The sequence below is a fragment of the Mytilus edulis genome, chromosome 1, assembly GCF_963676685.1.
Source record: "Mytilus edulis chromosome 1, xbMytEdul2.2, whole genome shotgun sequence".
Taxonomy (NCBI): domain Eukaryota; kingdom Metazoa; phylum Mollusca; class Bivalvia; order Mytilida; family Mytilidae; genus Mytilus; species Mytilus edulis.
Genome location: NC_092344.1, coordinates 71,772,100 through 71,797,767, shown reverse-complemented (window position 1 = coordinate 71,797,767; position 25,668 = coordinate 71,772,100). Strand labels below are relative to the sequence as shown.

The window sequence follows — 25,668 nt, the reverse complement described above, 5'->3', positions numbered from 1 at the left end:
ATTGATATCCCATGAATGATAAAGATTCTCCATTATTCTATATATAAACCCCTTACCTTGCAGCGATTCCACCAGGCTGTATATCTTGTATAAATATTCCCGACTCAGCATTATCCTTCTTCTTCATTCCGACCACACTGAATCCCAAGCTGCTGTTCTCTGGCTTAAATAACTTGATAGTTTCCACTTCTCTCCCTTGAGCTGATCTTTCCACAGCCCTTTGGAATTCCACATCGTAACTAGGCATGGCAATAGGTCCCTCAGAAACAGCATATGTATCATGATCAGCAGTCGTATCATTAAAACTAGGATTGGTGATTCCATCTGGGGGTACATTTAAGATCAATTCTCCTGTAAAAAAGTTGAATATGAAAATCTACATTATATACTGACTACTTTTTATGTTCTCCTTAGAAGAAGTGTATGTGTCCATTCTATGCTTTTATGAATACAAGAATAGCTTTATTTATTAATAACAAACTTAAATGTAATATAGAACTGTTACCCCTTAACCTTGTAATTAAACTACTTTTACTTGTTTACATTTAGAATTTTATATTGATAAAGTTTCAAGCTGACGTCAAATTTTCATAAATTTATACATGTCACATCTCCTAAAAGCTTGATTATTATTAATAATCAACTTAAACAACTTGATCGTGATAGAATTTTGACATACATTTTGCATTTTGATGTAAAAACTAAAGCAGTTTCATGTGATATCACATATGCATTTTCCTCATACAATGTACATGTTTAATCAAATCTAAATGTTAGACCAAAATGCTAAATAAAATTTTAAATGTCAGAGTTATCTTTCTTTGTCTTTTGTCTCATGAAAGATCAGAGTATATTTTTTTCTTCCAACACTTAGTCACTTACTATCTTACAAATTTATCTGAATTTTTCAAAAAGTGAAAAACATCAAAATTACAGGTGATAGGTCATAATGGTGATGTTAATTTTGAAAGAACAACTTCTATATATCTAAATCTTAAGTTGTAAAGCAATCATCATTCTAGTATATTTTTTTTTTATTAAACTCTTGATTTTTGTTGTTTATATTATGTTGTAGATGATATTTACAAATATAAATTATAGTTTGACTTATCTACTATCTTTTGAGACTTTAAAGATTTGACTGCCAGACCAGCATATTTTGTATGCATTTACAATGAAAGAAAATTTAGATGAGCCAAACCTGAAAATCAAATTAAATTTGATATTTTGAAAAGTTATGCATTTTTAAAATATATTTAACATATTTAATTGAAAGTAAAATTACATGTGTAGCTGAATTACATTTTTAAATATCTTGACACTTGATTTTACTGTTTTGGAGAAAGTGTACTGCTATGGAAAATTACATCTGTACTTGTTCTGTATATACTGTATCATGCTTGTACAAACAAATGTACATGTATACAACAGGATTAAATGGGACTATCGATCACTATAATAGATACAATCTATTTCTTTACCTGAATTAGAGATTTCAAATGCATTCTCTGTTACAGGGTAGGTTTTTGTGACCTGTTTAAGTTCATGAAGTGATTCTTGTAAGGTCAAGAGCTGTTTAAACAATGGACTCTCCAACATAGACAGGATTGATGTGATGTCATCATCCTTTGTGTAGTCCCCTTGTTCACGTAACTTGTTCTGTAAATGATCCAGGAATCCTGAAGCTTGATCTGTGTCTGCAAAATATGTAAAACATTTTCAAAACTTTCAATTAGTATTATATATACAGATAACACATACATGTACAATGAAATATTGAAGCCATGTTAGGCAAATTTAGATTCTGTCAGACAAGTATTGCTAGTTGTTTTGGCCAAATATCAGATTTGTTTTAAATATTTTTTATGGGATTTTGATACATATATCTGCCAGGCAAATCACATCATCGTCAGGCAAATTTTTTCATTTGCCTGAACAGATGTGATCATGCCAGACATGAATTTCAACTTTTTTAAAAGACTGCTCGAGCAGACTGCAAAATTTACCATAAATATATACAAATATTTGCTGTATACATTTGTACAAAGTGCTCAGACCATTTAATGTTTAAAAATTTGGTTTTGACTTGATTAACTTATAAAATAAACTCTTTTTATCTTTTTAAAGAAAAAACATGCTTTTTTTCAGTGAAAGAAGATCTTCAGGAGATTGAATGTTGTATGTTATATTTTCTTCTGATACATGCATATGTACGTACAATGGCGTTTTCTGGATTTTCATAGGTTTCAATACAAGACAAATTTAATATAAAAAAAACTTATATTTCATTACAAAGACTTTGAAAAAATAACAGCTATTATAACAGTCGATAAAATGCATTTTTTACAACACAATAATACATGATTTTGAAAAATGGGCAAAGTCACAATTTCAGCTTTTATTCTGTCAGATTTAACCAGTGATGCATTTAATTCTTATCACAAAAATCATATCATTTTTCATATGTATTGGCTAGATTTATTTTGTAATTTGTCTCACTATGGTAGGAAACAAAGATTACCCACAAAATAGCTTGATTTATGTTTTATGGATATTACACCAAATAAATCATTGGATTATAAATCTATTCAATACTATTTGATTTATGAATAATATTTAAACTGACAACATATTTTAATATTTAGAAAACTGCTTGAGTTTATATTCATGTACAACAGTTTTTTTCTCACCAATTTTGTTATTTATTTATTTCATTCAAGGAATATTATCATTTAACATTTATCTTTTTTCCATAACTACATGCATATAAATTAAATATGCAAAACTGAATCACTCGGAAAAAAAAAAGACCAAATACAAACATGTATTGCATTTTACCCTTTAATGGCTTCATTTTTTTTTAATATAAACTGTCCGCAAAAAAAAGACTTATTCCAACACTTGATAAGTCAGAAAATTCATTTAAGGGCAAATAAATGGGCTTAGTAACAGAATTAGATTTCAGTAAAATTTTGTATATAAATGCGGCTAGATGAACTACAACTGAAAATCGAAAAAAATAATGCATTTATCCCATTTTTCTCTCGAAATACTATCGCTTGAATTCTTTTCAAACAATCATCAAACATTTCAAAGATGTTGAAATTTTTTAATTTAATTTTTTTTGGACTGTTGCTAGATGTAAAATCTGAGCTACATGTAGGCAATCACTCATGTGAAAAATGCATGTAAACAACATAAACAAATAGTTTAAGGACTTTTATATCTATTAAGGTCTTGTCCAATGATGAAATATTCATTAAAAAAAAAACCAATAAGACATGACTGTTTTTAAATTTGACATTGTCTGACTGAGGTGAGCTCATAATGGTACAGTGAATCACAGTGAGGAAATTGAATGTTATGTGCATAATCTATTGATGACAAGTGCATCTATTCCTTTTCAACTCACCTGTCACTAACGACATTTTAAATTTTCTCTGGTGGATAAAATCTTCAAATTACCATAATAATCTGAAAAAGAACAAAATAAATCACATACAATGTGCATTGTATCTAAAAACATTAAAAGGTACATGGATGTAGACTTCTGGGGTTGAAGTCATAAAACTTTGCTCAGTGCTCAGAGCACAAAGATCATGCTCGAAACATGAAATAAAGCATTTTGATTGGTTGATTCTCGAGTCCGAGTACAAAAACCGTGCTCGAAAGTTTTATGACCGCAAGGCCAGAGTGTGTTTCAATTACAAATGTATAGATCGAGCATGGTAAAGTTATACAGGTATCTCTCACACCTTTTGTGTTTATTTTGCTTCGACCATTTACAACTTAGTCCCATCCTCCTTAACAAATGTAGGTTACATGTACATCATCATAAATGAAAAGAAATGCTCATCTTACATTAGACTTACAAAGATTTATTTTTCAAATAAATACTTACCGGTATGTTGCTTCAATATTTTGTAGAAGTTAATGATTTAAAGCAGTTTTGAGAATTAAATCATAATGTCAAGCTTTGAGTTTGATTACATGTGAATCAGGTTTCCCTCAACATCTAAAATTATTTTTTCAAGTTTGCATAACTAGGCCTATTATAATATACTGTAGGTCAAATGAAATATCTTTTTTGAATAATGTTACAGATTTCATCCTTATTGTCATTCATGTACCATTTGAAATTGGACACCATTGTGTTGTGCAAAACTTTAAAAAACAAATAAAACAGGAATGTGTCCATGGGACAGATGACCCCACTAGCACATTATGTTATAAAACTTAAAGCCATTACGGCTGGAGCAAAAGAAATCATAGGACATTTGTTTGTAAATCTTAAATATATATATGGAAAATTACTTAAACTACTTTTTATTTGAATTGACATTCTTGTGCAAATTGTATGATTTTCATGGATTTTTTTGTATTGTATTACATTGTGACAAATGCTCTGGAAACTTTCACACTATTTTCAAAATTGTCAGAATTGGGAAAATTTGTGTTATTTATCCTCATTGACAAATTTGTCAATTCAAATCAGAGGTGATACCTTTAGGTCATACTGTTTATTTGCAATTTTCATTATAAAACTGTAGGTTAAATGCAAATCAGGGGGTTAGTTCTAACTAATTATTTTGTGCATTCAATAGCAGGAGAAGTTGTCGAAAAAAAAAGTGAAACTTGATCTAATACAATTGGAATATATGAAATTGAAAAAACAAAGCAGATTACAATATATTGAATTTACACATAAGTCCATTACTTAAACATTTCTAGTGTTTGCATTTTGAGTATTTTTATTGTGATAAAACTAAGGAGTTTGCCGTAATAATATTCAATATTTTATAAAAAAAAATCATTCAAAGTCAATAACTTTTTTAAAATAAATAATCAATACAACAAATGTATAAGGAGATTGATCTATTACGGCATGTTATTCTATGACGTTCAACTACAATGTATCAGAAAAATTCCTGATTGTATACATTTTGTACATGTGTTTGGAATGGGAGGGGTAGACATGACAAAAAATTGGTTGCTTTTAAAATATATTTTATATCAACTCATGACTATAAATCCAGAGTTTAAAAAAAAAGAAAGGTGCCGACCGTGCAAGGGCTGTATAGCCAGTCAAGGTCGCTAAAAACTTCCATTTGTTGGACTGACAGGACAAGGGTGGAAAATACATTACTAATAGCAGTCTAACATTATAAAACATTTCGTGGAGATTCCTGTCCAAGTAATGTCAGAACTACATGTACTATAATACACCTTCACTTGTCATTATTTACTCCAATCTGGGTAAGTTTTCAAATTACACAACTTTTTATGACTTCACAGTCCAGTTGCAGCTATCTGAGGCCGAGCCCCTGTTTGAATTATATTGTGTTTAAAACTTTTCAAATTGGATCATAAACCATCAAAACTTCAAAATATTCACTTTCTAACTTTTTCCTCTCTCAGTGATTTACATACAATGCAATGAATCTAAGACTTTTTCATCTTGCAGAAGTCATGATAGTATTATATTAAAACATTTGACTTTTCTACACTTTACACAAGTATTCCCATCCATTCCAAAACAAAAAGACAAATTGACAGAGTTGGTATTGCTTTGTTTCATAAAAAGGAATATAATGGCCAATGTAGAAACAAGTATCTTGTTTTAGGTATAAATAAATAAAACTTAGTAAAATCAATCTGATAAAAACAAAAAATTCTCTGAAACAGACATTATCAAGCTGCTTGATTTCTTGACTGACAGCATATTGGTTACGTTTGGAGAACACGTTTTTACCATGAAAACCAAATGTTTCCCTCTCCTTGCCTGCTTATTCCTTTATTCTTATGAGGCTGACTTTATACATGAACTTCTTGAGAAGAAAAAAAAAGAAGTTAGCAGTATCCTTCAACTTTACTTTTCACTATAGATAGATGATTTTCTCTCACTTTTTAATAAATAATTCAAAATTTGGGGACTATGTTGAACACATCTATCCCATTTAACTAGAAATAAAGGATAAAACATATAGCTTAAATGTAAGTCTGCCTCATATCTTGCAACTAGAAATGACAATGAGGGACTGTTACGACAAAAGTGATTAGTCAGCTTCTCAATTGTGATTTTTCCATTTCTTTGTACAACGTAGCAACATTCATGCAGCCCCTGAATAAGGAGTACATGTATATATATGTCTCCCAATTGATACTATATTCATCGGCTTGTATTTCCTGTCACGATTTCCTTGATAGAGGATTGCTGTGCACAAGGAAGTTATAAGACCAAGAATTCCAAATGGTGAAATTGGTTGACCATAATGGAATATCTGTTTCACAGATGATAGCAGATATATGTTCCTTGTGTCCTTACTGCAATCCTGTTGTCTTTTCATGAATGTGTCTATTGTGACCTACCAATTTTAGACCTATTACCGGAGATTGAACTACCATGTAAAACACGACGGGTGCCACATGTGGAGCAGGATCTACATGTACTAACCCTCCAGGACCACATGAGATTACCCCCAGTTTTCAGGGGGTTAGTGTTTGCTTAGTCTTTAATTTTTGTTTTGTGGACTATAGTTTTATTTTTTTTAGCCATTGTATCATGTTGCACTATCAGTTTATTTTCTATTAATGTGTTTGAATGTCCCTCTGGTATCTTTTGTCCCTCTTTTACTGATGACCTTAGTTTTTGCAACACTTGACCAACAATAGGAAGGTGACTCTGTCACTCATATTCCGGATTGGACCAAATAGCTTTGTAATGATCAGATGTTAAAGTGTATCGACTATGGTAAAGAAGAACCTAATGATTATGAACAGGAAATCATCATTATTTATTAAGTAATGGAGCAATAAAATTGAGAATGGAAATGGGGAATGTGTCAAAGAGACAACAACCCGACCATAGAACAGACAAAAGGAGAAGGTCACCAACAGGTCTTCAATAGACTACTTCAGAATTACATCACCAGAAAAGTTCATAAATTATGCACCCCTTTATGGTGTCATTTACCTGATGGACATGATAGAGGGGATTGCCTGTATCAATGTACTTTTCAAGTTCATCAAGCATCTTCCTGACATGTATTATTATGCAGGATAAAATTAGAAATAATGTTTGTTCAGGAGGTACATTTTTGCCCTATTGACAACAGTGTCAGATGAATATCAATTCTAAAATCTTAATTTGCTGAAAAAATTCATACAATTAGCATTATTTTTTTTAACCGATTGCTCAACATGAGAACAGAAGTGACGACGCCCATAAACTCGCAAATGATGTACATGTGCACTGAGAAAGTTTTTGACTGAAATGCAACTACATATACTCTGAGTTCTTTATTAAAATCTGATTTCAATTGTTGTTTTTTTTAAATTAAAACATGCATTACTTTATACAGTTATATATCTGGGACTTTTATCTTACATACATTTTTTTAACAAAAACAATAACATATGTCTATCTGTTACCATTTGATTTGTACATCATACATGTACTTTATCCTTATCAAGTTATGATATCGTCTTGGTACCTGTTTTGACGCGGACCAGAAATGACGCACCAATTTATTTTTGGGTTTTATATTTCTAAACAAAAGCTGTGACGTCATCGATAATTACTATTCATAACATGATGGTGAAGGTCATATGACTACAACATAGATGCCTCAAACTCTGTCCAGAAATGTTATTATTGCTTGAATTAGTAAAGATAATGCAATTTCCGCCATTTTATTAAGGTCAAAAACAGTCTACCCTTCCCAGAATGATTATCAGTCCTAAATCCACTTTGGCCGGCAAAAGTATGTAAGCACATGCTGCCCCAGTTTGTGTTTTTCAAATCATATGACTGTCATGTGACATGGTTTTACATTTAAGCGGGAATCACTGTAGAACAAATGATCGTCGCTTATATAATTTTCTATTGTTTATCGATTTTTTTCATTCATTGTACGAAGTATACATTGCATTTGCATTGATAAATGTTTTAATGTCAATGTTGTTTTATGAATGCAATTACTTCTTATTTTCAAGTATATGGAATATATATGTCACTTTGATAAATTTTGAACAATTTTATATAAAATTTGAAATAAAATATAGGTTACAATTAAATTAATAAAAAAAATTGTGTTGCTATCAACATGATCATAAAAGTGACTGAAAATGTCAAAATTTGTTATTAAAATTAAATTTGTTGAATAGTGTTAACTTTAAATTATCCGGATTGAAGCAATTTTTCGAACATCAGGTACACTGCAAGTGGTTTTTACTGGTTTGTTTATAGTGCGTCATTACTGGTACCCATCATAAGTTGACAGTCCGTTTGTAATGTTAGCAAACATGATTTTTATTGCTTTTACTGTTTCAAAAATCAACTGTTTAATGATTGAAATACATTAACAAGTGATCAATCTTTCATTCTATTCCGTGTTTCTTTTTCTTTAAAATGGTAGATTAAATGCAGAGACAAACACAACGTTAGGTGCGTCATTACTGGTTCCTCGGGGATAGAGATACACCATATTCGTTCATTTTATTTTTTCCATACATGTACGTTTTAAATTACGTTAGAGGCCTTTAATTCGGGGTATGGAGATAAGTTCTTATTTGTAAAAGATACACCAGACTAGCGGCTACAAGTAGATTACACCTACATTCCATACATTTTTGCAGCAAAGAAGGGGCAACATTGACATTGTAAACAATGGAGGAAAATAATGCTTTGTTTTGATATATCTATCTTTTTCATAGTTAACTATACTAGTTTGGTTTCCTACACAATGTAAACAAACATAAGATAATATGGCAGGGCTGTTAAAGAAAAACTCATAAAAGTGACAACTTACTTCGAAAATATACCGGAAGTTGACAAATGGAAGGTGGCGCATAAATCACAGACGTCCTTGACCCATACCCTAAAAATATCTTTGGATTGGACTTTCCCCACACTGCCACTGGTTGTTGAAAATGACTTTTCGTACATAAAACATTGTCACTGTAATCTACAGGTCTTAACATCAATTTTAATAGTGTTCTAATACTATCATAGATGTAACTATTTACAACATTAAACATGACTTCAAATATTGTAGGTGTTTGAAAAAGGGGGATGGGTGTAAAATGCTCACCTGCCTTTGGGACTCACTAAAAGTGAGATTGATGAAATTTACTCTTTATGGCAAAGATCCTATCACCTTACTGTTAAACAGTAGATTTAACTCATCTCATAGCTCTAATAGTTCTAAATTTCAAATTATTAAGAAAAATTTGTTTGCTTTTTAAAATATTATGAAGTTTATTTTTGAATCAAGTCTTACTATAATAATCCTTGTTTGAATTTAGTTTCATGGTAACAGAAAAATATGCAATATATGTGGAGGGCAACTATGTCACAAATAGAATTATCGATGACCAACTGAACTTAATTTTTATATAAAATTTAGTAAGTAAACATTTTTTGTATCAGATTATTTAAAGTTATTGAATTTTTTTTTTCAGAAATATTATGACACAAGTCTTATGGTTTGTAGTTGTGGCCACCTTGTGGGGTGGAACAAATCCTCTCATAAAAAGAGAAAGTCAAGGAGTTGAAAGAATAAAAAGAAATTGCAAAGTTAAACAGATTCTTGCAGAGCTCTATTTCCTATTTTCTAACTGGAAGGTTTGTTTTATTATGTAGTACATGTATTCCATTTTACTTTTTTCAAATATTTATTCCAGTTCCTCAACAGTACATACCTTTAAAATATGAACCTGTGTCCACAGCAGTTTATCAAAATACCATGTCACCCGTTTTAGTTAAATGTGTAATTCTTCCTTTATTATCCATGTATTGGATCCCATACTTACCTTTAATTATTGTAATTAAATCACTGAGGGACACAATAAGACTAATTAAATTGCAGTTCACTATAACCCGCTTTTGAAATCGCTGAACTTTACAGAAACATATACATGTATGGGAACTTTTCATTTCAGTACTGTATGGCATTTCTTCTGAATCAATCTGGATCTGTGTTATTTTACCTGACTTTAGCTTCTGTTGGTATGTACATGATGTTTAAACCACTAAAATCTATATATACCGCTACCAGCAAAAATAAGAAAAAACAAAGAGTGACCATAACCCATACCGTACAGAAATCTATAGACACTTCAGTTATCTCCCTTCATCACTTTTCAAATGAAATTTCAAAAAGAAAAAAATTATATAAAAATAGAATTTATATCTATATCAAGAAAAAAAGTAATTATTAGCTTTCATTTTTGTATGAATTTCTGATAAAAGAATAACATACATGTCATTAAGTTTTTGTCTGAAACCTATGAATGTATTTCTTATTTTGACTTGCCATGCTTAATTACTTTTTTTATAACTTATATAAAAATTACTTTTTGAGGATGTTAGCTTAGAACTATATGTTTTACTTTCACGGACAGTCTAAAAAACACTAGATATTTTATAATCAAGTTTTATTTGTCTGATCTAATTGTAGAGTTGTCCTTAGCTGTTCCTGTGACAAATTCTCTTACTTTCATATTTACTATGTTATCTGGTCATTTCTTGGGAGAGAAGATTCAGAGTTTAGGTGAGTTAAAGTTATAGATTTTTTAAATTAAATTATGATACCAGGGCACCAGTATATGACATTTTTGATAAACATGAACCCAGTGATATCTGATATCCTTACGAGGAGGGGAAGGATTTTGATGCCCTTAACTAGCTCTTAGTTTTCAAATTGATTACAGACTTTGTTTTCTCTCATCCATTTCACCTTTCAATATATATATATATAAACACCTAAAAAGTGTACATAACAACACCAATGATATAAAAAGGAACTATAAATGTAATTATTTATAAATATTTCGGATAACAGATATCCTTCGTCAGTCAGATTCTGATGTTAAATGAATCATCTTTAAGTCTTCTTAGATTAAACTTTTACTAAATCTTGAAATTTATACCAAAAAAAAGGCAAACCTAACATCAGTTAAGACGCTTGCACCATTCTAAAAATTTGTTGAATATGACATAGGTTATATGACTAATTACATCAGAGAGTTCAAATATATGCTTTAAATAAAAATAATAATGTGTGCTGTGAACTAGCACAATTTTAAAGCTTTAACGGTGTCGATATTATGATGTTACAAGAAAGATTACGTCAATAAGAATTCCAAATAAACAGCACTGAACGGTCTGAATTTCTAAATATTTCAGATTTGACAACTGTAGTGTAGTTACATTAGAGTCTGCGATGTTTAAAACAAACGGCCATTAAAATATAATAACAAATTTTGACTAAAGTAAAATAGTTGGACGTGGCTTGGTACTTATACATCCCTCAAAAAATTAAGCAATTTAAATTGTTATATTCAACAGATTTATTTTAGAGATGAGTAAGGTAAAGAAATAGAAACGGAGACTGTAATAATAAGTAATATAACCCAGATGTGAAGCACTGCATGGTGTCGAACTACATCTTTTCATTTATCCCATTTGGTGCCATAGTTGTTAATTTTCTTATCCAAAATCTTTCCCGAGTAAGTCTATCCTCCCTAGACCAAGCAGAGTTGTGGTCAATGATAGTAATGGTCAGTCGATTGAGATCTGCCTTAGTGTGGCCAGGGGATCTCAAATGTCGACTAAGAGGGAGGTCTGGCTTGCATTGGTAGTCGCTACGATGACCGTTCATTCGTTTGTGAAACGGCTGTTCTGACTCGCCTACATACTGTTTACCACATTTACACTGTAGGAGATACACAACATTTGTAGTCTTGCAATTAACATTGCAAAATATGGTGTATTCTGTACCAGTGGAGTGACTTAAAAGTCTGGGTATCCAGTATTTGTTTGCAAGTCAGACATCGTTTGTTTCCACAACCCTTACAAGAGCCCACTGACGAAGAGCCTGCTTGAGAGGATAACTCAGCTCTCACCAGCAAGTCTTTAAGGCTTTTGGGCTTGCGGAAAGACGTTTGAGATATATATATATATATATATATATATACAACTCGTCATATATATATATATATATATATATATATATATATATATATATATATATATACAACTCGTCTAAACATCAACTCAACAATGTTAGATCTGTAAATTTGCCTTCGCAAATTTTTGGTTCTTCCCTCGCCGGGATTTGAACCCATGCTACTGTGATATCGTGACACCAAATCGCCTGCACTGCAGCCGTCCCGTTAGACCACACGACCACCTGGGCTCTCATAAAAAGAGCTTTCGCTGGCCGTGTGTTACCTTTCCTCGTCAGTTTTAATCTAGCGGCGTACTACAGTACATGATATATAAGGCACGAAGATGTTATTGTTACAGATCAGCTAAATTATCTATGTGTAAGTTCCTGTATAAAATTAGAGACCTTTTCAGTGGTTGTCTTTGTTTATATCTTATATAATTGCAGTAATGTATTAGGATTGGCTTTTTCAATTTTTGATAAGGTTATTTTGCCCTGTACCTTTTTTTTTATATAGTTGAAAGATATTCATTAGTGTATTTTATTTTTAAATACATTTTTTCAGAAACATTCATTGGTGTGGCTATGGTTGTATTAGGAGTAGCATTGTGTGTTTCAAATAAAGTTTAAGCTGCATAAGAACTGTAAGTATTTTAACTTATTAGTTGAGCATGAACATAAGCAGATTTACTTTATGTTTTGTCTTATCCAGATAAGTAAAATATTGTAAAATGCAGGATTTTTGTGTGACTTTGCACATTGGTTAATTTTGATGTGAGGTTGTCATATTTGCAAAACGATTTATGAATTGTCCATTACAGTACATGTAGTAGATGTATTTCAAGTCATCTTAATAGTTATGATTACAATTTGGAATGTCAAGTACATGCATTAACATGAAAAGTAATGCATAAATAAATATATTTAAAGGTATTGAAAATAATATGATTTATTTTTCTTTTATTCCCAGAAACCATCATGATGATTGAGACCTTACCAGAGGAATAATGGATTATCATATTTTCATACCTCTCCAATAATGACTTGGGTCACCAATATTGCAAAGATTTGTCAGAGATTTAATGAGGTATTGACATCCTGGAAAACTGCTCCCAACACCTGAAGATTTTGCAATACACAGATATAAAGAAGAATTTTTAAAATCTTCGTTGATAAAATTGACTCACATTGAAAGATTCATCATACCAATTCAAAAGAGCATACAAATTCCAGATAAGTTGAGATGTTGCACTATTACATTGTATTAGCAAATTTATAGTTAAGGGGATTTAACTCTAAATATGATCCCAAAAGTTTAGATGTTGCACTCCTAGCAAATTTAAAGTTAATGGGAGATAACTCGAAATTATTTAATTTTTCAAATGAAATTTTAAATTTTGTTATTGATTGATGACTTTTGTGTGTCTCTTTAACTTATTACACCTATGCATTTATGAGTTAAGATTGTACTTAATGTATTGTATATTAAAATTTACACATGAAAGTTATAATTATAGTGTATGCTAAATTTTTTACAAGTATCTTTTCATATTAAATTTATATAATAACTCAAGTTTGATGGCACCATTAGTGAGCAATAGTGCAGATTACATCTTTTGGAAGGGGTTTTGGTGTTATATTGGTCTAAACTACTGTATCACAGACATCGTATTCACTGTGTGGCTGGTGTGCTAGATTCTCATCTTAATTGACTAGGATTGTCAGTTTCCCTATCAAAGGTTATGGTTCTCTCCCGCTTCTCCACCAATACAAACTCAATGCCAAGAAGTAGAAAATAAGTGATGAAAGTGGCATTAAACACCAATCAATTATCTTGTTGATGCATGTTTATGACATTTTCATGATTCACTGTAGTTTGTGTTCATTGTCATAACCTGAATGATATACAGTAAATTTCGTAATTATATGTTAAGCACTGGTACTATTTTTTTTTTGTATTGCAATGGTAAAAGTAAACCTCAAATTTAAGTATTGAGCTAAGTACACATGTCTTTGGATTGTTTGTAAAATTTGTCAAAAACAGTAAAATCAATTATCCACTAAAATACTTAATCTCTAAAATCCATGAAAATGTGTGTCAATGAAGAATTGAATACAGGTACACATTTTTGTGCCCAGCAAAAGATTAACTTTTTTATGATTATATGGCTTTAAAAACACAAAAACATCCTTTATAAATTTTATACTTGTTAAAATGAACAAGAACAATATGAACAACAATAATATCACATACAAACTGCAGTCTACACAATACAGATTTCCCCCCTCACTTGAAACTTTTTACTATTGTACAGGTCTGTAAGTGAAAATCTCACATGATCAGGCCATTAAAAAATAAATGTTGCTTCCTGTAACATGTGAAATTATCATGGCCTGGCAAGCAAGAAATATTTTTAGTAATTTTTTTAACTTTTTTTCTGAAAAATCAGTTTCACTATATAGAGTCAGAGAATGTTGTTGTTAAACTGACAGTAAATTCTTGATTTAAATTCTATTATGTGATATAAGCTGTGTAATCTAAATGGATGATATTTGAGTAATTTTGACACAATTAAGAGATTGTAAATCGCATCCTCGTAAATTGTCAAAAGGAACCAGAGGAACATTTTTTTTCATCTGCCAAAAAAAACGAACTAACCAAGAGGGTGGAGGGTAAAAACTGACCCAGAAGGATAAGGGGGAACCAACAACAATTTTTGCATGGCCTCAGTCATATTTTTGCTATGCTAGTAATTAACAATCAAGACTGATACAGTCAGAAATTGAACATGTTTATACATGCACTATTTGCAAAATGTGACCTTTGCTCCAGCTGACATACTTTTTTACCTAGCTATGAACAATATACAAGTTTCAAATTTGATTTTATGATCTTGTATTAATTTGTATACATGTTTATCAAATAGACAAAAAGCTATATTGCATTAAAAAGGATTTATATGTATGGGCAACATAACAACATTAAAAATAGACACAAAAACTTTCTGATTTATATATTTCAACAACAATAAATGCTTGAGACAAGTAAAAAAAAACAAACTTGTAAAATAATATGTAACAATGATATAGATTGATATAAGTTCAACCAACAACATGAAAGACTTCAAAATGACAAGCATGAGATATTCAAAAATGTACATAATATTATACACTTTTTTTTATATAAAAATTGACATGGTCAATAGAAAAAATCCAGAAAATATAACAAAAAAAAGTAGAACGTGTGGTAAATGCACTAATAAAACTTGCCTAAATATAACAGGACAAAGCACTAAATTTTCTTTATTATCAGTATAATTTTTGTGTTTTCTGAGATTCAACTGAACTACTCTAAATTCAGTATGAGTTAGCTCCCTTGAGACATATTTTGTCATCAGTAAGAATATTTTAAAAATTTTAAATTATTGTTTTCGCTGTTCATAAGTTATTGTATGGAAATTGTTGGCAGCCTTCTGCTATTGTTCAACATTTTAATAAAAATTTTAACCAAAGAAAACCTGGTAAGGATTTATTTATATCAGCTAATACAGATCTGTTTAAAGTAAATAATTATGTCCAATGAATTTGTTAAAAGTTTTGTTATATCTGAACAGAGACATATAATACAATTGTATTATATGTCTCTGATCTGAAATGTTACTTGATAATATCTAATTTTGACAGAACATGAAAAGTTTTAGGCAAAACTAAATAAGAAAAGTTTGGAATAAAAACATGTACTACAAACTAATTAGAATTTAAAATGGGACAATATTGAAAGACTGTCTAACTAGTTAGTATAGACTAGATGATTAACAAATATATCTTGACAACAATAATTTGTGGTAAAATGGTAGCATATCACCATAACAACAGTAACTAAGTGGTAAAAGTGGTATATCACAGAATGTTGAGAAATTGGCAAGCATTCATCACATCTTTTATAAAAATATCTTACCAAATTATATACATCAGGTAAAAAAAAAAACTCTTGCCAAGTTGGACCAAAATAGTACATTAGACAAACAACACTGTCAACAATAAAAAAAAAAAAAACCACACACACACAAACAAACAAGAAAGGATAACATATTTCTGTTATATAAAAGAATCCATTGGATTTCAGAATTTGACTAGCCATTTGTATTTTGTTTTTGTTAAGCTAAAAGGAAAGAAACAGTATGCCATTGCATTTGCTGAATGTTCATTGGTTAATTATAACCAATCACAGCAATATTCTGATGCCCTTGAAAATATGACCTTTAATGCCTCGTTCACACAGACATTTAATTCGAATTGAATTTGAATCGAATGCGAACCGAATTCGCTAATCGCGTTCACACTCTTCTTTTTTAATTCGAATTGATTCGAATTATCCAATTCGCATTAGAAATACGCTTTTGTGAATACGAATTAAACGTTAACGTGGTTTGGACAGTGAAGCGATTTGACGCGCATTGCAATTCCAATTAGAATTGACGTTAGGATGTAAAACGTTTCGAATGCGAATTAAACTAATTTGAATTAGTTAATGCAAATCAAATACGAATTACGTGTGAACTCAGCATTAGATTCAGAAATAACAAATTGTCAAGTTCTGGCAGTTTCATTTGCTTTGATTTGTCCTGCCATTTTTGTATCACATATTTATTGATTTTTCTGGATGAACACTCATATTCCAATAAATGTTTATTGCTACATGTATATGTAAATAATATCAGATCTGATAGTATGATTATCCTTGCGCTGAGATCTGTTGTTTCCATGGAGATTCAGAAATGGAACAGTTTTAGAAAAGCCTCTGGCTGGAGGATTCTGGCAGCTGGCTCTTGTTCACTGATACAGGGATGACCAATTGACTAAATATAAAAAAAATCATTGTTAGAGGTTTTCTTTTTTGTTTGCATTGCATCATTTCTGATTTATACAATGTTTTATGACATTATAAATGAGCACAGGTATCATGTGCTTATCTAAAATAAACAAAATCTATATCTTTGCTAAGACATTGTAAGAATACAAATTAATACAATATTTTAGACTGATAGTAAAAATTTGTCAATAAAAGTATCATTTATATATTTTACCTTCCAAAAGATGTTGTCACAATGTAAACATATTGCCAATGTGTCTGCATAGATTTCTTTTCTTCCATATCTCCTTAATTATTAAAAAAAAAAATACAGTATGAGAACCAGTATGACAACATTATTAAACTGTAAACAGAAAGATATATGTCACCTATATGCTTGCCTATATATATATAGCTATGTAACCTTGTTACAAACTTTAATAATTGACGCCATCACCAGTATTTTTTATACTTTTAAATTATCTGTTCATAATGTGTTGAAAGTGGGTTTCATTTAGGGGTCTCAGGGTGACATGGGATTGGGAAATTTTTTGTAAGCCTGACATGTGAAAGTCAAATTATTTTTTACAAAAATGGGAAACGGAGCCTGGCACGACACATGAAATTACAAGCACTATTATTGCAATGATCAATAAGCTGGATAGGATTCTTACAAAAAATAAGTCAGGTCCTGGATCACAATACCCCAAATGAGAAATGAGACCCCCTTATAAAAGGAAAAATGTCTTGATAAGTTTACCATATTATCTGATTAGATTGATTCTATCCCTTTAAGTATAATGTTATTTACTTTGCAAAAGCAAGCATCTACAATTTTAACAAATGTAGTCATGTTTGTTGATGTAATAGGACCTGTATTTTAAATAGGTTGTCAGTTTTTTTACCTTTAAATGATACAAGAAGAATTTCCTTAGTGTTAGTTTTTATTTACTTGATCGTCTATTTAAACTTAAACACTGGTTCAATATATATGGTCTACTCTATTCTCTAAATCTATTCACACCTTGTCTGAAGAGGTAAAAATATTTTTTTTTTACATTTAACCCAAAAAATTATCTCATTCACTACCCCATATCCCAAACTAGATGTAATCTGATCGATGTTTTTTTCTCGTATTAATCTCAGCATTCCAACACTTTTCCCCTTCTACTAAAAATAACCTACAAGAAGCATTTTCTGTAGATATGTTTCCAATTTATAAAGTCTTCGTCAACACCAAGTTGATCTGGTACGAAGGTAAGTAACTGTCTGTCGGTGAAATGAAATAAACTCATGTGTTTCCATATCAGCTGTGATTCTGTGATGTGAAAGATGCTTGACTTTGTCATGCCAGTGTGGACTACATCTTTATGGTCGGCCAATCTTTCTAAGATACATCTAATACAGTCTTCTGGTAAATCAGATATTGTAGGTTTACCATCTTCCTTTCTCTTGAAAATATAAAAGTAAAAATGAATATGTGACTGCTTCAAATCAATCAATAATGACTTATGTAGATTTTTTAGGGCTTATATTTTACCAAAATTATCTAGGAAAAAGTGCCCTAGAATATTTATTCAGTATTTGTATTTGTAAGTAATAATGTCTTTTGTATTACTTGATATATATTGATATGAAAAAGGGAGAGGTCTCTAGAATGTTATTGAAAGGTTATGCAGAATTAGAATAGAATAAATTCCATTTTTCTCATATAAAAAACCTCAAGGACCAAATTATCACCCCCCTTTTTTTCAAAAGTAGTTGTATCTACCCATGTGACTTCAATGAAGTAATACTGATTTGTTAATCCTAATAATTATTTAATTTCTGAGACTACTTCACGTCTTTCTTGTATCCTTACCGTGAAAGTTTTGCAACCATTCAATTTGTTTTTCATTTTTTGAACTGCTTGGAAATGTTTGTTCCACAAGGTTGTACATCCAATATGACTGTATCTACCATCATTGAGAGAATTTGTGGCACAATCCAGTAAATCTGTCATGGCTTTCATGTTGTTCTTGGTCTTTACAACTAAAATTTACAAGGAAGTGTTTAGTCAGACATAAGGCACTCCAATGGAGAATTTCTCACTTCTTTGTGGGACAGGACATCTTCATAATATAAACATGAAACAGGTTTATTTGTTAGAACAAATTTATAATGATTAACAATTAAGATATGAGCTGCATTGCATGTAGAACTGTTTCAGTTTACTAAAATCATCTTCATCTATAAAAGTCATTTAAGTACAGAAAAGGCCCAACACACACATTCCAGAAATTTATGAAAACTCCTGGCTTATAAATTGAACAGATAGATCATACAATCATTGATAGACTATCTTTACATAACTTATTAATTTCAGTTCAAGGGAAATAACTCAATCACATTATAAGTAGGCACTGGCTACGCTTACATGGAAATGTAACAATAATAAAAATATAATTGTTACATTGGAGACTAAATGCCGGAATGCATGGTTGGGTAAGGACCTGTTTAATTACGAATGTAACAATAATTATTGAGGCTACGGTTACATTGCCTTATTGTTACATGAAAAAAAGCAATGTACGATGGGACTAGTAATATATATGTACGAAATAATAAAAGTTGAGGACATTTATTACATACATTTATAACATACAATTTATTTACTGTAATTTTTTATTTACAATGACAATTTCTACAAATCCAGTAAGTTGTTTTTAAAGTCCGACACATTTTTGATGAACGAAATTACGTCCTCCAAGGATATGTGTATACGTACATACATAATTTCTTAGTATTTAAGTAACAGTTAGCAAACTTTGCTTTTGATTATCAATTTGCGTCAAGTTATAAAGCTGTATGAAATGTATGTCTTGATATTGTTTCAGTTTCGTTTAAAAGGCATCCCAAGATTATTTTTTTTTTCACCATAAACAAAATTGGTCCAAAGTATAATGGCAGTAATAAGAGTGGGTGTGCAGTTAAATACTTTTAAAAAGTGAAACCATTGAACTATCTTTTTCGCCTTTGACAGTCACACTCCTAATCTTGAGTAGTATCTTTAAGAACATCAAAACCATTAATACGTAGTAAAACTATTCAAGTTGTACACCATTTGTTGAATAATAATATTTTATTATTTATCAGTATTAAATTACAAGTATTGTTTAGTACATATGAAAGAATGAAGCAATACAACTATAAAATATTTAAGTTTAATCAATCTAGCGTACATTGCTGTTTTTCATGTAACAATAACATAATGTAACCGTAGCCTCAGTAATTATTGTTACATTTGTAATTAATCGGTTCCTCACCCAACTTTGCATTCCGGCAATTAGTCTCCAATGTAACAATAATATTTTTATTATTGTTACATTTCCATGTAACCGTAGCCAGTGCCTAATAAGTATGGCTACTGTAAGGGTCTAAAACGCAACGAAAAAAAAGCTTTTTTAAAGTATGAAATTGTACTTGGCCTTCATTTTGTCAATGGAAAAAACATATTCAATCTTAATTTGAAAAAAAATTGTCAAAACGTTTTCATGTTATTGAAGGAGCAGTGTTAAGCAGTTGCAAGCCAGCAAGTGCCCCGTCTGTAGTACATCCCCATATCAATAACCGATTTTTTTCCCTCCCCTTTGAAAATCCAGTTAAAAATCTTTTTTTTACCTTGAAGGTCTAAGGTCATCTTCCTTGGTATGCAATGCTTCCATTGCGTCATATATCAAAGCCGATTTCATAGGATATAAAAGTTTTGTTTCAGGTAAAAAATGTTTAATAAAATGAGGTCAAAAGTGAAGGTCATGATCACAGCCAGATGATATGCTCCAGTGGCGGATCCAGAGGGGGGGAGGTTCTGGGGGTTGGAAACCCCCCCCCCCCCTTTTTTGGCATTTGAATGGGAGCATATAGTTGGAACCCCCCCCCTTTACTCTGGGTTGGGAACCCCCCCTTTTTTAAATGGCTGGATCCGCGCCTGTGCCCTTTATGTCAAATACCATTAACTAACTGTACAATCCTCAGACTAATTTTCTTCTAAATTGGGAAAGACTACAAAATGTCCATTTTTTAAAGTAATCTTTACCTTGGTTTACCATTTCGTCTAATATACTGAAGATATATTTCTGTGAAGTTCCTGACATGTTCACTAAACTATTACTCAACAATACATGTAGTATCTGCAAAAAAAAACGAAACTTATAGTTATAGTATATATACATGACTACATCATCCATTATAGGCACTTGGGTACTAGATTTGAATATTGTTCTATTTTTCATAGTTTGCACTGAATAAGTGAATATTCAATTTTTTAGATTTTTTGTGCCACACACAACAGGGACTTTAATATATCCCTGCACACAATTAGCACAACCTTTTTTGAATTTACCAACTCTGATACGATTCTTAATTTTTCTAACCATACTAAAATATACCTGTTGAAATATAAAGTTAACTAAAATATTAACTTTTGTTCCCTTTGTATGTTGGTAGGCACCACGATGGTCATTTCCGTAACTTTATGCTAAGGTTTGGTCAACTCAAGTCAATCTCAGAACACCAATCAATCAACCACAGAATCGGCACCATCACGTACATCTCAGAGGAGGATGTAGGGGGGGGGGGGGCAGGACCCCCCTTTTGAGAAAAAAAATTGGTTGCTTATATAGGGAATCACTGAAGCGTGACGAGATCGGGCCCCCTTGTAGGCAGCCAATGGGCCCCCACTTATGAAAATTTCTAGATCCGCCACTGCATCTCATATGTATTTCAATAAGATTGTTGCATTGGTAACACTGACAGGTTGACCGCGTATTGGACAAGGTTCCAGTAGTGTATGATCCCATTAGGTCACATTGTCACCATTAAAAATTGCCTCATGTACATGTCGCCAGGACTCCTTTCAGCAAAATTTTCAGTTCTAAAGCAGGGACTTTCTATACTAAGTGTTAGTATAGCAAGTCCATGTCTAAAGTTACATGTATATGATTTTTTAAGGGCATAGGTCCTTTTTAACTAGACGTCAAGTCGCAAGATTACCCGGTAAAACCACATGGTCGTAACTCGTTTTTGTGCAAACATCGTTTCTGAAATTACTGAGAACTAGAAGAAGCAGAAATGGCTCTCTGGGATGAACAAACATAGAAACAGAGTCATATAATAGTAATACTACATGTACCGGTATAATATGTCTCTGATAGAAAGTATACGGATCTGTAACACCTTTTCCTGTTAACTTGTATCTTACCTTCTTGACATAATTAAATCTTCTGATATCTTTCACAGCACCTGTCATATCCAGAAGGATGAAAGATTCGCTCAATGTTGTCACCACTTTACGCTGAAAGAGAACAAACGATATTACCATGGATCACTAGATAGTCAAATTCTTTTCGCTTACTTTTACAATTTTCGATTCCGTGAACAAACGGTATTACCATGGATCACTATCAAAAAGTCAAATTAATATCTCTTATTTTTGCAATTTCCGATTCCGTTTTCGTGTGAAAGAGATCAAACGATATTACCATGGGTCACTTACTAGTCAAATTCTCTTCTTAATTCCGTTTTCGTGTGAAAGAGATCAAACGATATTACCATGGGTCACTTACTAGTCAAATTCTCTTCTTAATTTTACATTTTCTGATCATCTGTTTTCGTGTGAAAGAGAACAAACGATATTACCATGGGTCACTAAATAGTCAAATTCTTTTCTCTTACTTTTACAATTTCTGATTCCGTTTTCGCGTGAAAGAGAACAAACGATAATACCATGGATCACTAGAAAATCAAATTATTTTCTCTTACTTTTACAATTTCCGATCATCCGTTTTCGCGTATGACCGAGTATACTTACCGCTCCAAGACAGTCTAAAGTTATTCTTACCTCTCTTGACAAAGTTTTGATGAAATGAATCCTTGGTTGGTGTGTGTACTGGTCATTGCCATTCTCGCCTTCAAAATTTAATACAGCTAATCGGATTAACCTGTAATAGACATGAGTTCCTTTTTGAGTAGGGTTTAAGGTAAAAAAAAATAAACACTATAGTTTCTTTGTAAAAAAAAAATTAACCTATATAACTCATATTAAGGTATATACGGGGGGAATTTGAGACAAGTGTGACTGTGGTCCTTATCAAGGAGTCTGACTGGTAAATTATAACGTTACTTCTTTTTTTTTGGATGCCAGTAATATTATATGTTGTATCGGAAGAGGGATTCAGAAACACAATAAATTGAATCTCTTTAATATACATCTCGCCAGTGATAGTCGTAAATTCGATCTCATAAATATATACATTTTGCCAGTGTTAGTCGTAAATTGGATCTCATAAGTATACATCTTGCCATGCATTTGCAGCTGGGCAGGTACGTCGGGTTTTGAAACATAAAGTCTGACACAGTTTTGAGAGTAGTCACTTTAGTTTAATATACCCAAGTTATCCCGTAGAGAGGACAAATTTATCCTCTTTATTTAGGGGAGATATCGAAGGACTAGAAGACAAAAAGATTGTAAGTTTCGTAAATAGAGGAAGCAATAACACTTTTTCACTAGTAAACAGGAAAACGAAGTTTGTCGAGATGCATGTACTTTCATAACAATTCAGAAAATTCAAGGGTCAATACAAATATTTATATAAAACTATCTGTAACTTGAACGGAGATCTAGAGCTCAATTTATATATCACCTGTTGCATTCTGTTCGTACGTGGGAGAAACAATGGACAAATTATATTCGGTTAAATAACCATCGATCATGGTACACAACCAACAATTTTTGTCCCCTCACAAGACATCTCAGTCGCCACTCTAAGACACATCCTTTTGATTATGTAAAAATTATGTTACTCTTCAAATTATAGAAGTGAATACTGAGTGGACACCTAAGGCGAGAAGGAAAAGAAAAAACTTTTGGGTTTTTCTGATGGTTTAAATGGAAAAGAAAAAAATACAGGAAAGACAAAGAACAATAAAGCACATGTATCTCTTTATTAATAAACGCCAATGGACGTTGCAAATTAACGTCCCTAACTTCAACAACAGATTTCACATAATTTGAATAAAAATAAATGATTTTGAAATTCATCCAATTTATATATTAGGCAGAAAAAGTATATACAATGACATGCAAAAGTTTCTTATCGTCATCATCCGATTGCACCTGATAAGATGCACGCTCGATGAAGCCTATATAATTATAGCTGGTAGCTAGCAAGTTTGTCTATCGATGTACATGTATGCTTTGCATTTATTTTTAATGCATTTTAAATCTGTTTAACATTTTTATATTTACATGCTTAATATTAAAATAACATTGTTAGGCAATTTATATATATACTTGTATATCCGTTGTGCAAATCATAAGACTTATATAATTTTTCCTTATCTCCGCTTAACTTTTCCCGGGCTTACTGAACTATAGGTTTGCTTGCCGGAAACAATTTAAGAGCAGATTTTTTGCAAACTGGCCACCTCTAAATTTTAGGATGAGGGGAATCATATTGCATCTTCCTTCCTCTTGTTTCGCAACTATTCTATAAATATTCATATGTGTATCCGCCGTGGAAACCATGGAGATAGCCAAGTAGCCGTACAGGCCTGTTTGTTGCATTCCATAGGCCGAAAACTAGTATACTGGGTTTATAAAAAATGATTAGACAAATGAAAAATTGGAGTCTTTGTTTTATTAGACCACTCTTAAGAATGACATACTTTTATGACAAGAAATGGGGTTATTCTTTGTGCCTTTATATACAATATTTTCGATTAATATTAATTGTCAATCTTTGGAATAAATTAGCATAACTATTTTTTGAAATGCAATATTGCATATTTTTACATTATTTATTACTGCAATGATTTTTTAACGGTATCGTGATATTGTTTTGACACGTAAATCTAATGTCATGACTAAGAGGTTCTAAAGTTAAACGTGCGGAAATATTACAAGAAAATCAGCTGATCGATATTTAGCTACTTACCTTGCAAGGATGCTTTCGTTTAAATTTTCAAACACTTTTATCCTCCATAACTTAAGTCTTTCCCATCCTTCTTTTGTTCTAACCCACTGATCCCCTGGTGATCGCCAGTCTTGTCCAAGAAACGGCATGTTTTAACAATTTTCACTTTTCACTTTCCTTTGTTTTGGTTTGTGCGTAATTGTTTATATTTTGCAGGAAGTAGATAAAATGTTTCGGCACTGAAGATTATAACTCTGTTTGATTGGTGTTTGTAAAATTAGAAAAATTTTGATTGGTTAAAATATATATATCAACAAATACACGTGACTCAGTCACATGGCTTTGTTTACATCATTCCTTTATAATAATTATATGTCTGTTGCTAGTGGCTTGCATATTTGTTAATATGCCAAAAGCAGTACTAGTAACCGTAGAAATCGGGAACAAGTGAAGTGCACTGTTTTAGGATATTCACATCAAATTTTAATCAAGGACGTATATAACTATGTTAGTTATAAACATATTCCCGCCACTAGCACATATTTTCAAACAACCTTTAATTCAGTCGTCAGTCGTCAGACAAACGGTTTTATTTTCAACCCGAAAGCATGATCATTGCCTATAGTTACTAGGTGTGATAGTGTATATGTAAGAACTAACATGTGTAAATGTAAACTTAAACTTAAGGACTTAGATTCTGAGGTTAAAATGAAGTATCTTGATATAAAAAAAAAGATGTGGTATGATTGTCAATGAGACAACTCTCCAATGGAGACCATATGACACAGAAATAAACAGTTATAGGTCACCGTACGGCCTTCAACAATGAAGCCCCCAAAATCACAAATGTAAACGTGTCGGACAATTCAAACGAGAATGTGAAGTACCTTACAAACATATTGATAATACATAT

General features: G+C 31.4%; 3 protein-coding genes across 18 annotated transcripts in view; 1 reads left to right on the top strand and 2 right to left on the bottom strand.

Annotated features, from left to right (window-relative positions):
* The window catches only part of LOC139488930 (multiple PDZ domain protein-like), a 160,649-nt gene extending 151,785 nt beyond the window's left edge, over nt 1–8,864 (bottom strand). For 5 of the 14 annotated variants that reach the window (XM_071274914.1, XM_071274928.1, XM_071274936.1 and 2 more), the window contains exons 1-4: nt 8,811–8,859; nt 3,413–3,474; nt 1,482–1,697; nt 57–351 (exon numbers count right to left, since the gene is read on the bottom strand). In XM_071274914.1, the coding sequence (XP_071131015.1) occupies nt 57–351; nt 1,482–1,697; nt 3,413–3,428 (527 nt within the window). In that variant the 5' untranslated portion in view covers nt 3,429–3,474; nt 8,811–8,859. Of the gene's footprint in view, nt 1–56; nt 352–1,481; nt 1,698–3,412; nt 3,475–8,810 lie in introns of all 14 variants that reach the window. The other 9 variants (XM_071274922.1, XM_071274972.1, XM_071275008.1 and 6 more) reach the window with 3 other exon arrangements.
* Nucleotide 8,865: 1 nt separating this feature from the next.
* LOC139489295 (transmembrane protein 234-like) lies at nt 8,866–13,524 on the top strand. Of its 2 annotated transcripts, none has more exons than XM_071275577.1 (6): nt 8,866–8,972; nt 9,463–9,625; nt 9,943–10,009; nt 10,461–10,553; nt 12,517–12,595; nt 12,922–13,524. In XM_071275577.1, exons 2-5 carry the CDS (start codon nt 9,470–9,472, stop codon nt 12,579–12,581), a joined length of 381 nt encoding a protein of 126 aa, XP_071131678.1. In that variant the 5' UTR covers nt 8,866–8,972; nt 9,463–9,469; the 3' UTR covers nt 12,582–12,595; nt 12,922–13,524. The 2 variants fall into 2 exon arrangements, with proteins under 2 accessions (XP_071131678.1, XP_071131686.1); XM_071275585.1 differs by having other exon boundaries at nt 8,892–9,015.
* Nucleotides 13,525–14,137: 613 nt separating this feature from the next.
* Nucleotides 14,138–25,034, bottom strand: LOC139489263 (F-box only protein 25-like). 2 transcript variants are annotated; one of them, XR_011656176.1, is made up of 9 exons: nt 24,777–25,034; nt 22,682–22,781; nt 22,043–22,135; nt 20,879–20,972; nt 18,665–18,834; nt 17,989–18,254; nt 17,039–17,111; nt 16,518–16,810; nt 14,138–16,211 (listed from the first exon to the last, which is right to left on the bottom strand). XR_011656176.1 is itself a non-coding variant. In XM_071275522.1 (8 exons), the coding sequence occupies exons 1-8, from the start codon at nt 24,902–24,904 to the stop codon at nt 16,724–16,726; spliced, it is 1,011 nt and encodes a 336-aa protein (XP_071131623.1). In that variant the 5' UTR covers nt 24,905–25,024; the 3' UTR covers nt 16,098–16,723. The 2 variants fall into 2 exon arrangements, 1 of the variants encoding a protein (XP_071131623.1); XM_071275522.1 differs by having other exon boundaries at nt 16,098–16,810; nt 24,777–25,024.
* Nucleotides 25,035–25,668: the final 634 nt, after the last annotated feature.

What these genes read in the sequence shown, in the direction of transcription:
- LOC139489295 (XM_071275577.1), top strand. Translation starts at nt 9,470, where the DNA reads ATGACACAAGTCTTATGGTTTGTAGTTGTGGCCACCTTGTGGGGTGGA. An exon ending in TCCTATTTTCTAACTGGAAG is followed by an intron (nt 9,626 to 9,942) that starts GTTTGTTTTATT and finishes TTTTCATTTCAG; the next exon opens with TACTGTATGGCATTTCTTCT. An exon ending in AGAGAAGATTCAGAGTTTAG is followed by an intron (nt 10,554 to 12,516) that starts GTGAGTTAAAGT and finishes ACATTTTTTCAG; the next exon opens with AAACATTCATTGGTGTGGCT.
- LOC139489263 (XM_071275522.1), bottom strand. Translation starts at nt 24,904, where the DNA reads ATGCCGTTTCTTGGACAAGACTGGCGATCACCAGGGGATCAGTGGGTT. An exon ending in ATGGTTGCAAAACTTTCACG is followed by an intron (nt 18,255 to 18,664) that starts GTAAGGATACAA and finishes TATATTTTCAAG; the next exon opens with AGAAAGGAAGATGGTAAACC. An exon ending in GTGACAACATCTTTTGGAAG is followed by an intron (nt 16,811 to 17,038) that starts GTAAAATATATA and finishes TTTTATATTTAG; the next exon opens with TCAATTGGTCATCCCTGTAT.